General features: G+C 40.8%; 1 protein-coding gene across 2 annotated transcripts in view; it reads right to left on the minus strand.

Moving 5' to 3' along the window:
• Positions 1-12,333, minus strand: part of LOC144064815 (glutamate receptor ionotropic, kainate 2) — a 69,145-nt gene that overhangs the window by 12,089 nt on the left and 44,723 nt on the right. For both annotated transcript variants that reach the window (XM_077587628.1, XM_077587627.1), the window contains exons 7-12: positions 9,108-9,251; positions 8,366-8,473; positions 7,736-7,849; positions 7,440-7,646; positions 6,683-6,906; positions 700-818 (exon numbers count right to left, since the gene is read on the minus strand). In XM_077587628.1, coding sequence (XP_077443754.1) covers positions 700-818; positions 6,683-6,906; positions 7,440-7,646; positions 7,736-7,849; positions 8,366-8,473; positions 9,108-9,251 — 916 coding nt within the window. The remainder of the gene's footprint in view (positions 1-699; positions 819-6,682; positions 6,907-7,439; positions 7,647-7,735; positions 7,850-8,365; positions 8,474-9,107; positions 9,252-12,333) is intronic.

Raw genomic sequence — 12,333 nt, forward strand, 5'->3', positions numbered from 1 at the left:
CGGCAGGAGTTAAGCCTGGAAATATATTCAACCCTGCAGCCACTCATCTCGCATTCACTCGTCGAGCTCTATTTGCACCACGTAACAAAACACAACAAGATAACGCTGCTTGCACCAAAAACAGTCAAACAGTCAAGAACTCTCTTGAGGTTTTTTTTCTCATTTTTTTCCCCCTCGTCTTTCTATTCAGCCGAAGCGGATGCGCCGCTCGCTCCGAGATGAAATCACTTGAAAAAAAAAAGCTCTCAGAAAAGATAATTGTTGGATTTCATATGCGCTTATCCTCACCAACCCCCACCCCCTTAGTCCCTGACACAAGTGAGCGCTTTGAATAATGCAAGGGGGGGAAAAGTAGAACATGTCCTGCAGACAGGTTGTTTTCACGCATGGAATGTATTCAGCAGCGATGATTAAGCAGAGTGTGGAGAAGTGACGGCCTGTTTGGGCCAGAGAGTCATGTACCCAAGGTAACCTCACATCCTGACTCCACACCCCACTCGTCTCTAGGCACTGACGGGCCCGGCACAGACAGAGAGAAGACACTGGCTATCATGGAATTAACGCCCCGATACATGGGAAGCTTTTTCTTCGGAGAAAGCCAGATGTCTATTTCTCTGTCGCTGCCGGCTAGCATAGGAAAAAAAAAGCCCAACCTTGAGAGACGGTGGGATATAGAGAGCTACAGGCTGAGGTAAGTACCTTGCTGCATGAGAGCCCCAACTCCAAACCAGAAACTATTGAGCAGTGTAAAATTGTTTTCCACTACATCCGAGTCGGGGTTGCAAGGGTGCGGGTTGTACCACTCGTAGGGGCTAAACCTGTAAAGGGGAAAGGAGAAAGAAAAGCAGGTCAGAAATAGATAATGCGGTACATTTAAAAAAATAAAATAAAGGTTCACTGGAATACTCACAAGAATCACATTATGAGTTTGGGAAGTCCATCATAATAATAGAAGGATAAAGTCAGTTCATTTACGAGGAAAAAGTAGGGATTTTATGAGGATTAAGTCATAATGTTTTATGAGAAAAAGTCCAAAGTTTATGAGAACAGTGTGACTTTATGAGGGGAAAAATAGTAGTGGTATTATGAGCACATAAAGGAAACATGTCAGAGAAACATAGTTAAGAAAGTAGTAAAGTGATATTTAAATGTTGGGATAAATAGAAGCTGCTGGATGGAGACGTAATAGTTTTATGTGGTAGTTTTTGTGTTAACAGAACAATTCTAATGTCTTTTTTGTCTAGGAAAAAATACAATGTTATTCTCCCTGCATTATGAGTTACCTGTTAAAATTGCCTTTGATACTTGGAAAATTTTCTTTGTAGAATATCAATTTAGTTCATCAAAAATTGAAAGAGATACCATTCCAAATTTCTCAGAAGAGTACATTAGCAAAAGAAAATAAGACTTCCTTATCTCCCCATGGAATAACAGCTCTAAACTAAATACGATGCAGATTCACTTTGTAATTTAACACCGAGAAAAAGACTGTGAATTTCAAGCCACGTGGCCCCGGGGTCAAAACTTGTACCGAGACCAAATCATTCAGGCTTTCACCGAGATCAACTTATTGGCATTCTCAAATGCCTTCACTTTATTGTGAGCACGGATCAATAATGTGGAATAACACTGTCACTGGTGATAATGTCCTCGTGTGTGATGATCTTAGGAGCTCATTTTGGATTCCCTGACTCAGGAGTTGTTGTCTTCCGTGCAGCAAGTCCACTAGCTATTACTCACATACCCATCCACCCACCCACACAGGCATACACAAAGTTTTTAGCTCAGCCTTCCAGAGCTGCTTTGGCTGGGTGTCAGTGTCTTCAGGTCAGTCGTAGACATTTCTTATTAATTAGCTTGACTAAAAGTGGCATAGCATTAGTGTGAGGCGAATGGGCGAGTGTTAATCATCAAGGAGCTGATAGAGTTTGTGCTGAAGTGCTTGATACATGGCTTAAGCAAGGTTGAGAGGCCCTTCAGGTGTGTGCTAACAACTCCACAAATCCCACTAGTGAAATTCTTCTTGCTGAGATAAACTTTTGGAAAAAAAGAAAAATAATAGACTTTTTTTTTAGCTGATATGGCCCCTGGAGCCGCTATTTCCAATTAAAATAATGTTTTCCGAATTAAAACTGAAAATATATTATTGGTAATGATTTGGTCAAAAATATTTGACCGGATAAAAAGCTTTTTTTTCCTTCCAAATTCCCGCCGCAAGCGACCGAGAAGAGCTGAAGGAATAGCGGCGCTCGATCAGGAGATTAAAGCCGATTATCATAAGCTATATCATATCGCGCTTTCCCACACAATAAAGGACTTTAGAGCACTTGTAGTGTAAAAGGTGAAGTGTGGGTCATAAAGTTGTGTGGCTTCCAGTTTTTTCTGTGCAAAAATGCAAATATTTGCTGTATTGTCGTTGTATGACTTTCATTGCATTAAGTATAAATCCTAATCAACATGATGGCAAACTGTAAATAATCCATTGCATTTTAATACAGAACTAGGTGATGTCCAAACCTCTATGTGTAAGATGCAATCCACTTTAAGCACGATTAAAACTTCCTACTTTGCAGAAGACAGTGAAAAAAACAACTTAGGGCTTCAAATTTGTCGCCTATACATCTTTTAAGCTTCTCTCTAAACATCCTCTAGTCTTTTCAGCCTCAAAATGTTTATATATATTTACATTTCGCCTGCTCAAATTCCTGGCCGATCATTTGTTCTGTGATTTTTTTGCCTCTCAATCAAATGTGCCTGCAAGTATATGTCAACAAAAATCTTCCTATTGAAACTTAGGTCTTTTCCACCACGCTTTTTACATCTCTTGGCAATTTCAAAGCTTTTTTACTTCCCCCTCTTTACTGCTATTACTGCTCGTCCCTATCCAAGGCTGTTATATACTTTGTACTATTCAATGTTAAACTCTTGCATAGCGGCCAACGATGATTGAAGATGCTTTATTTTGTGCTAGTTGACATCCAACCACCTTCCAGCAGCAGAAATGGAGTGGAACAATGTCACTTGGCAAACCAATCAGATGAACATGTTTAGGACGGTTCTGCCTTGGCAAGATTGCTCTTCAGTTTTACAATTTCCTTCATGTTCCCCTTGAAAAGCACATTTTCCGAAATGGCCACCGCTCCACGCCGTAATTCTTCCTGTCAACGGCATCAACGGCTACTGATTTGCTAGAATGCCAATGAGCTCCGTCTCCTTGGAGGCACAGTTAGGTGATACTGCCAAATGGCCTTGTGGCGTAGTATGCATATCCGCTTGGTGCACAAGCCTTATCCTCCACTGTAGGTTTATCCTGTGCTAAAACGGCAACTGATTTGAATGCAAGGTTAAATCTTTAGAGGATGCTTTCCTGTGTTAACTGTATCTATACGTAGATGTTATTCTACTATGAATCTCGGCTCCTGGTAGGTAAACAACTGAATGTGAAAAGCTGTGCTTAGAGCGTATATAAAAGGTGTGGGTGTGAATCCGTGCAACATGCGCTCGATTGGATTTCTCTTGCTGGCGCAGCCTCTCTATATGTGTATTCTGCCAGGGTATTGCTCCGTTGTATGACCTTTGCCTGAAGCCAGCCTATATTCCTGCAGGCTGCGTTCGGCACGCTAGGAAGAAGCGCATGAGGAACACGCTGGACATTAGGTCACCTCCACGCATCGGGCGCATGTCAAATTGCACGCGGAATGCTAAAAGGATTCTCTCGGACGCCTCCTCTCTTCTGCTTGCACAATATCACAACGGCACTCCTTTTAAATGTCCCCTGGATTCAATTACTCCGCCAGGCTTTATAGATCTGTTGACTCGCTCACAGGCCAAGTGAGGACTTAATGTTCAGGGTGTTGAATCGCCACTCAGTTGACTTGAAAGCCGTACTAGTTGCAACTAAGGATGCCATTTAAATCATCCACTCTCCTGGGCGGGATGACATTTTCTACCTTGAAAGCGACTTGTGATGTGAGAAAATATCATTTGTTGCCGTTAATAAAGAGAGAAATACGTTCAAGCGTAGACAGCTCTGGAAGGATCCGTTGGGAGAAGAGTGTTTGTCTCCCGCTTCAGATAGGATAACGCATTCAGGCAAGGAGAGAGAATATATATAAATGTGTGTGTGTGTGTGTGTGGGAAGTGCTTCAAAGATGTCAATCCCCAGCAGGAGACTGGAGTGTTTTGTGTTTTATTGTGCAAGAGCACAATTCCATGAACTCCAATCGGTTTATTTGCAAAGAGAGGAGGACTAAGGTCGCAGAGAACATAATAATACAAGAAAAAAGTTCAAAGGTGGTTGGAATAAAACCAGAATATTATGTGAAGCTCCATGTAAGGTCGATAAAGTCAGATTACTAGTGGAAAAAAAGTCAGAAGATTGGAATAAAATAAGGAAGCTATCTGTAAGGTTATAGGACTTAGAGTAAATTCATCATAGTACAGAAGATGGAAATTGAGTTGTGTAAAAGTTAAATTGTTCCGTTGATACTTAAAACTGTCAATTTAAGGAGAAAGGAGCCACAATTTTGGGAAACAAACATTATACTGTAAAAGAGGTTGTCAATTTAGAAGAGTGTGTAATGTTGCAAGACGAATAGGGATTGCATCAAGAAAAAATAAGGGCAATTACATCATCATTTTAAAAGGAAACATTCATAAAATGAGAGGATAAAGTTGAGATTTTATAGGACCAAAGCTGCATGATTAAAAAAATAAATAAAAGCAGCCATAAACTCCATCACCAAAAGTCCTGTGTATAATTATGCGTCTAATGTTATTTACTTTTTTGGGTGTGTGTGTAATGATTTCTTTATTTTCTCATAATTCCAACCTTATTTTCCCTCCTGTCATCCAGTTCTCCCAAAAGCGCAACTCTATTTTTGTTAAGTATTTTTTTCCTGTAAATCCCAATACTCCTTCCTGGCAAAGGATTAAAGAAAAGTATGTTTTTTTGGGGGTGGATTCAACCAGATGACTTTGCCTGGGTTTTGTTGAGCATTTTTCACACTCCTAATAGTGTACAAACAAGGGCCTGATTTAATATTTTTCACTGTAGTTTGCAATTAAAATCACGATGCATACACAATTAGATCAAAGCACCCGAGCAATTTCATGAGCTGAATATCAAAATAATTGCATGTTCATCACTTACCCAGACGTGGTTACTAAATACTTTGCATATTCTGAACCAACTTAGGTGACAGTTGCTGCTTTTCCTTTCGTGTAATCATTTTGCAGGTAACATTTTACAAAATGAGAGTTAAACCCAAAGATGGAGGGTTTAACGCGCATTTCATCATTTTTGTTCCGGGTGTTTATTTTTGTGGGTCTTTGCAAGGATAACTTTACTTTTGAACAATTTCAGCAATTTATTGTGCATGTTTACAGGCGCTGATGAAGTAGTTTGCCTTCTTTTTACCCATTTTACTGCAAGGAAATCAACCATCAGTTATTTGTCTTGAGTTTTGCCTTCAAAGCGTCCCTGACCTTCCATTAAAATTGTGCTTACACGGGGAGTTCTACCGTCTGCCGCCTTGTGTTTTGGGGCATTATATATTTATTTGTTAGTGTGTTAGCAAGATTACGCAAATAAAACACATAAATAATTTCTATATAAATTGTGGGGTGGGCTGGAATTGGATAAGAACCCCCGGAAAATAGTTTTCCACCTAGAAATTCAGCTGAACTGAATTTTTGGAATGAGGATTTACTGAATTATGAATGATAAGATTAAATTATAAATGTATTCCTTCATGAAAAAACAATTGATATTAGTTCTAATCAAAAGCCATGAATATTACTTAAGTCAAGTTTTGTTATCTGGCCAAAAAAGTCCCTTTCCCGAGATTATTATTCAAGGAAGGAAAAAAAGAAGGCAAACCAACATTTACAAATGGCAGCATTAGGTTAATTTGTTTTCGTTTATCTGGTATAGGATGGCAGAGATGGAAAGTACTAATTTAATTAAAAGGAGCAAAGTTGGTAGATTCCATTTATAGCTGTAAATGGTGGAAACTAAACTGTTTACTTTAGAACTTATGTGTCAAAGTGGCGGACTGAGGGCCAAATCTGGCCCGCCGCATCATTTTGTGTGGCCCGGGAAAGTAAATCATGAGTGGCGACTTTCTGTTTTAGGATCAAATTAAAATGAAGAGAATAGATGTATATTAAATTTCCTGATTTTCCCCCTTTTAAATCAATAATTGTATTTTTTTAATCCATTTTTTCAGTGTTTTTAGTTCAAAAAAGATTTTGTAAAATCTAAAAATAAAAAAAAGCTAAAACAAACATTGTTTTAGATCTATAAAAAACGGAATATTCAGGGCTTTTAATCCAGTTCTTTTAATCCCTTTATAAAAAAAATCTAAATATTATATCTAAAATGGTCCGGCCCACGTGAAATCAAGTTGACGTTAAAGCGGCCCGCGAACCAACCCAAGTCTGACACCCCTGCTTTAAAACATCTGTTTAAAAGTGTTGAAATACATGTTATGTGTTTTAGCTAACTAATCACACCGAAACTATTTTCTTGTTGTTGTTGTTTTACTGATTTACGAACAAAATGAGTGCTCCCAAAAGTGCCATCTTGCATTTTACCTTGTGGTGCTTTTAGGAACTGGTAGAAAAAATGGTTGACATTTCCAAGGCAAAGGGAAAGGGAGGGGGAAAGGTGTCATGTTACCTGGCTATGACAAACAGCACGCAACTGACACCCAAGCAAGCCAGCAGAATATACATCCAGATATCAGGCGAGAGAGGATTTAGGAAGGAGAAGACCCCCGGGTTGGTGCCGTTGGGTTTACGGTACAGGATACTTATCCCCAGCGTCATGAAGGGCTTGGAGAAGTCAATGACCTTCTCTCGCACGTAGGTGATGGCCAGAGGAGCGACCGCCAAGTCGACTTTCTGCAGCGACACCAAAGGAGCAAAGTGGATGAGGCCGGTGGGGTGACCTCGCCGATGAAAAATCAGCAGAGTGGACAAATCAAATTAGCATTTGATTCCTGTCCACAGCCGGCGAGGTCAACGCGTACAGGGCGGAAAAGCCGGGACGGAAGAGGGAAAATAATCAGGGTCGTTAGTTCACTTAGATTACTGACATTTCTATTTATTTTTAATGGAAATTACATCTCGGGGTTTATGTTTGAACTTTCCTAAATGGTGTCACAGGTGAGTCAGAAAGGCAACACTCTTAGGATTAGATTAATCTGTCAGGAAGGGCATCTTCCTCTACAGAGCAAAGAGATCACACCAAGGGTTTATTAGAGGGAAAAAAGTTAATTATGCCCAGCCAGTGACGGCCATCTTTGCTTTCACGCCGATTTTCTCGTTAACTCGTTGCCTGCCAGTTGTTGCCTTCGTATAATTACATGGCGAAACCAAAAACGTCAAGACCTGAAGAAATACTTAAAAAGGGAATTGTAGTGGGTTTGACTCACGTGATCCATAAGCTCGCGCACCATGCCGTTCCACTGGCCCGTGCTCTCATCCAGGGCGCCGTACTTGCCGTCTTCGACCAGTCGGACTTCGTACTGGAAGCCCAGAATTCCAGAAAGTTCCCTCAGCAGGTCAATGCAATACCCCTCGAAGCGGTCGTTCCCGTAAAGAGGCTTATCGGACTTCTTGAACATGACATACGGTTCCTCCTGTCGGGGGGCGGCGGCAACGTGCGGAAAAGGTTAACTTGTGGAATTATGACTTAGCGCTCAGTTTTATAGCTGACTTATTAGTCTACCAGAATGGTGGATACACGCAGAGATTTGTTAGCCAGTGAGTCAGTGATGTTGGACGTCTTGCTTTTGTGAGCCTCCGACATATTCAGACCGCTGGGAGGATCCCATGTCCCGATCTGTGGAGACAGCTCAGCATCACACTTTGTCTCATCCACTCAACGCGCTCTCACAAGAATTTATTAGGAAGTGGTAGAAAGTGTTTGGACAGAACAATAGAAAAATATTCCAGAAATGCAACACATCTTGGCAGAGATGCAACCAATTATTCACTTGAAAATTGTTTGTGTTTTTAATGTCAATTTTTTTAAGCCGTACTTGCAGTTACATTATCTGGGGCTGATTCTGCATTACAATATTTGGATGTACATGCCATTTTTTTGGTTATTTTGTCCCAAAAAACATGTGCCCAAATGTGTAGAAAAGCAAAATTGTGTTGCAAATGATAAAAATAAACACGTAGACCAAAATAAAGAATAAAAATCACTTGTACAACAACAAAAAAAAAACAGTTTGTCATATTGTGTTTTTTTCATTTGGGAATAATAAGTTTTTTTTACAGGTTGAAAATAAATCATATGTCAAGTAAAATGACTTCATTTAGTTCAATACCAACTTAAAGCAGGTTAATGCACCTTTTCCAAACCTTCCTCCTTCAAGCTGATGACATCCAGATCAAAATCCGTCCTTAGTCCGTTGGTCTTGTTGAAGAGGACGCGGCCAGTCAGGCCCTCCCAGTGAGCCTATAAACATAATGTTGATAATGATAATGAAAATCCACAGCCACTCAGCGCGGCCGTTTCATCAGAATGAACTGCCGTCTTTCTCCACAATATCAATCTAACCTCTAACCACCTCATTTTATTTCCGAATCATGCACTGCGCCGAGCTCTCCTCTCTCTGTCTGCCGCAGTAATTTAGCGGGAGACGGCAAAGCTGCTAAAAGGCAAAAAAAACGCGGCGAGCCCATCACGCGTGCGTGCTTCCGAGTTCCGCTTTGAAGCAACAGACAGGCATGGAGAGACTCAGAAGCATGGCGAGACCATGGACTGAGGGTAGCGTGCCAGTTTTACTAAGTGCTCATTGATGATCATGAAAATGACCTGCAATGATAACGTCCCCGGAATGAAAGAGCGACAAGAACAAAGCGAGCGAGCTGCTGACCCACGCTACAATCACAATGTTTTGATATTGACACGGCGACAGATGCGCATTGAAGAAATAAAGGTAATGAAAGGGTTTAAGATGTGTTCACAAGGGCTATCAGACGGAAGAAGAGGGTCTAGAAAATCAGTGATTCCCCACAACGCCTGGCTCTCATCAAAGTAACACGGCTCAGCAGTAACTGGGTCAAAGGTGGACGAAGTGCTACGTTACCTCTTTGATGAGGCCGATGAAGCGTCCGCCGAAACGCCACGGCTTGTGGCGATTGCACTGTAGGGAGCTGACGGTGATCTGCTGCGACTGCTGGACCGCCACCGCCACGACGTGCACGGCGTCGTACATCAGGGCCGCGTCCGTCTGCCAGTGTAAAAAAGAGGAGACGTTGAAGCTTTCCCATTGACCATTTTGTATCAGGAATAAGCGGGGCAGATCTGGAAGATGGAGCGCTGGTCAAAATCATGTTGATATTTGGTCATTTTCATTTAAATGAACATATCTCATCAGTTGTTTGTCTACCAAATCAAATTATTTTCTGCAGTGTATGGCAGTATTTCGCTCAATTCCGACAAATGCGTATTTTAAAATGAGTATAGAGGAGTTTGGGGGAAATTTGCTGATTCCTACAATAAGATATCCCAAAATCGGCCAAGCAAGGATGAAAAAAAATGTAATTAGCAATTATCTACAGTGTGCCACTCGATAGGGCAGTGGTTCTTGCAATTGCAATAAAGTATGCTTGATGAAAAGAATACATCCATTCAGTGCAATACTCATAAAAGAGAAATCCAAATTATACAAATGCACAATGAACAGTAAGAAAACAATGCAGTATTTCTTTTTTGATATGTGAAACCATTTAGGATAACAAAAATAGTCCTCCATTAAATCTCAAAACACCGTCTGATCACACCAATTCCATTTCCAAGCCGCTGTTGGCTGCACCGAGAAAGCTGCAGCAAGGAGTCCCTAGCCTGTCGTCGTGGAAACTAATGACTCCTGATGGGTGTTCCTGTCCCCCAAAGAGATGGCAATGGAAGCCGAGCAACCAGTCCAGACGGGATGTCTCTGGGTGGTCGAGACCCCATGCAAAGTACCGTAGTCTACATTATAAAAAGGGGGAAGGGCGATACGTAAACTGACAATATTGATAACCATTCACAACTGAGCCCAAGGCTTCGCTATCAATCCGAAAAAACCTAAATAAGTACAACGTCAACACTATCCTAATATTTTACCAAATAATACAGTGTCTCAAAAACATCCAGTCGTTCAGTTATTGGTTTTTCCAACAAAGGCATGCAACTGGGCTCCTAACTCAGCGTTCAATATATAATTGCAGTTATTGACTCAACGCATTTACCCCGGAACTGGAGCTCCATTCCAAAATATAACGGTGCAAATGACGTAATTGTAGGTTTTTCCAGACACTTGATTAGGCACACTGAAAGGGATAGCAAATGTCATGATACTGATACTCAGCTTTCATTTACATAAACAGGGTTTTCAGTATTAATATCTAATCAAATTAGGTATAGTTCAATTTTCAAAAACATGTACCACATGTTCTATTGACAATCTTAAAATTTGACAACACATCATCATCCAAGTTGGCAGGAAATGTTCAATTTCCAGGTCTTGGTTTGACCTGGTGTTTTTACTATAAAGACCTGGTTTGATTGACAGAGTAATGTCGAAACTACAAGAGTTTTGAAAGATGTAGCTCATTAGAGTAAATGCCTCAGAGGGACAAAAGGCAGCAATGTGTTCATCAGTCTTACAGCTCCCCAACGTCTCTTGCACCATTGTTAATTGTTTAAATCAGTTCTGCTCGCCGCTGTGTGAGTTTCAAAATCTTGGCAGATATTATGAGCAGGCAAATTTGTCATATTTCCGCTGTTTCAAAATCTTGGCACATTTTATGAGCAGGCAAATTTGTTATATTTCAGCTATTTTGTGGTCTCTGGAGAAGAGCAATTCCCCAATGCATTGGCTTGTGATGGAAACAAGCGGCTGGTGGCACCAAGTGAAAAAGGGACGGATCAAGGGAGCAAACATGTGAAATGATGGCTTACATCTCTGGCAGATTGCCTTCCATCTCAAAACAATCCAAGTGTGATCTGGATATTTGTTTCAGAGCCAAGCTCCAATGCCGAGAGCCGTTTTAAGTGCTTTAAGTGAAACCAATCTCCAACAAACAGGGACACTCGGCGCCGAGGGGAAAGGTTTCAAGCAAGATGGTTGGCTCTTGTGCCTACTCATAGAAAAAAAACAGACGATCACTATGCATGTTACAACTACGAGATGACACTCTTTCTTGTAATTTCTTTTTTTTAATGATAAGTGTGTTGTCCAAATTCTAATCTTAACCCAAATAAATTGGGGCCTGAATTACAATATATTTTGAAGTTAAAATTGAATTCACAAAGGCTCTATTACATGAATGAATTCAGCTGACTGCAAGAAGCAGTATTAGTTTGGCATCTGGTGGACCAATTTTTCAAAAAAGGCTTTTTTTCCATTGTTAATTGACATTCAGCTGATGTTTACGGTCAAAGTGAACCCGAAACAAAAATAATTAACCTTCCTTCATTTAAAATGACAGCGTAGCTTTAATTATGCATCGCTTAAGGCAAACAAACAATGTAAAATATGATGGACGTGCTAACGAATATCATCGATGTCAAGGTGTTATAACCCTTCAACTGACAGCTATTTTAACACGACTGACGGGGCAATGCATGAAAAGAAATGACAACAAAAGCCTCAGGCATCTATTCTTTATCCTTTGCATATGAATACAAGCCTTAAATGTGTTAAATCAATTATTCCTGTATAGTTTTTTGAATCAGAGTACCATTTTTTTTTACTAATCAGAGGCTGGCATGGCATCGAAGCATTCCGGCTGCTTGTATTAATTTTAATGGGAAAATATGATTGGAGTTTTTAGTGTGGTCTCAGAACTAATTAAACAAGTATTGAAAGGTACCGCTGTGGTTTTGGGTGAGATTCCCGTTTCAGAATTCCAAATGCGTGGGTTTTCTCCGGCTACTCCGGTAGGCTGGTTGAACACTCTAAATTGGGGTACTCGGACGTTTGGTCGCCGGACGTTTGGTCGCCAGACGTTTGACAACATGACAGAGAGTTTACTGTTGAAACCAGCTTTCAAAATTATATTCATGAGAGAGAGAGTTTAATATCTAAATATCTACTGTTGAAACCAGCTCTCAAAATTATATTCACCCGGGCGACCAAACGTCCGGCGACCAAACGGTCGGCGACCAAACGTCCGGCGACCAAACGTCCGGTGACGCTAAATTGGTATGAGTGTGAGCGTAAATGGTTGTCCTTTGTCTCCTTGTGCCCTTTGATTGGCTGGCCACCAATTCAGAGTGTCCCCTGCCTGGTGCCCGAAGTCAGCTAGGATAGGCTCCAGCACCCC

Source organism: Stigmatopora argus, chromosome 19 (genome assembly GCF_051989625.1).
Source record: "Stigmatopora argus isolate UIUO_Sarg chromosome 19, RoL_Sarg_1.0, whole genome shotgun sequence".
Classification (NCBI taxonomy): Eukaryota; Metazoa; Chordata; class Actinopteri; order Syngnathiformes; family Syngnathidae; genus Stigmatopora; species Stigmatopora argus.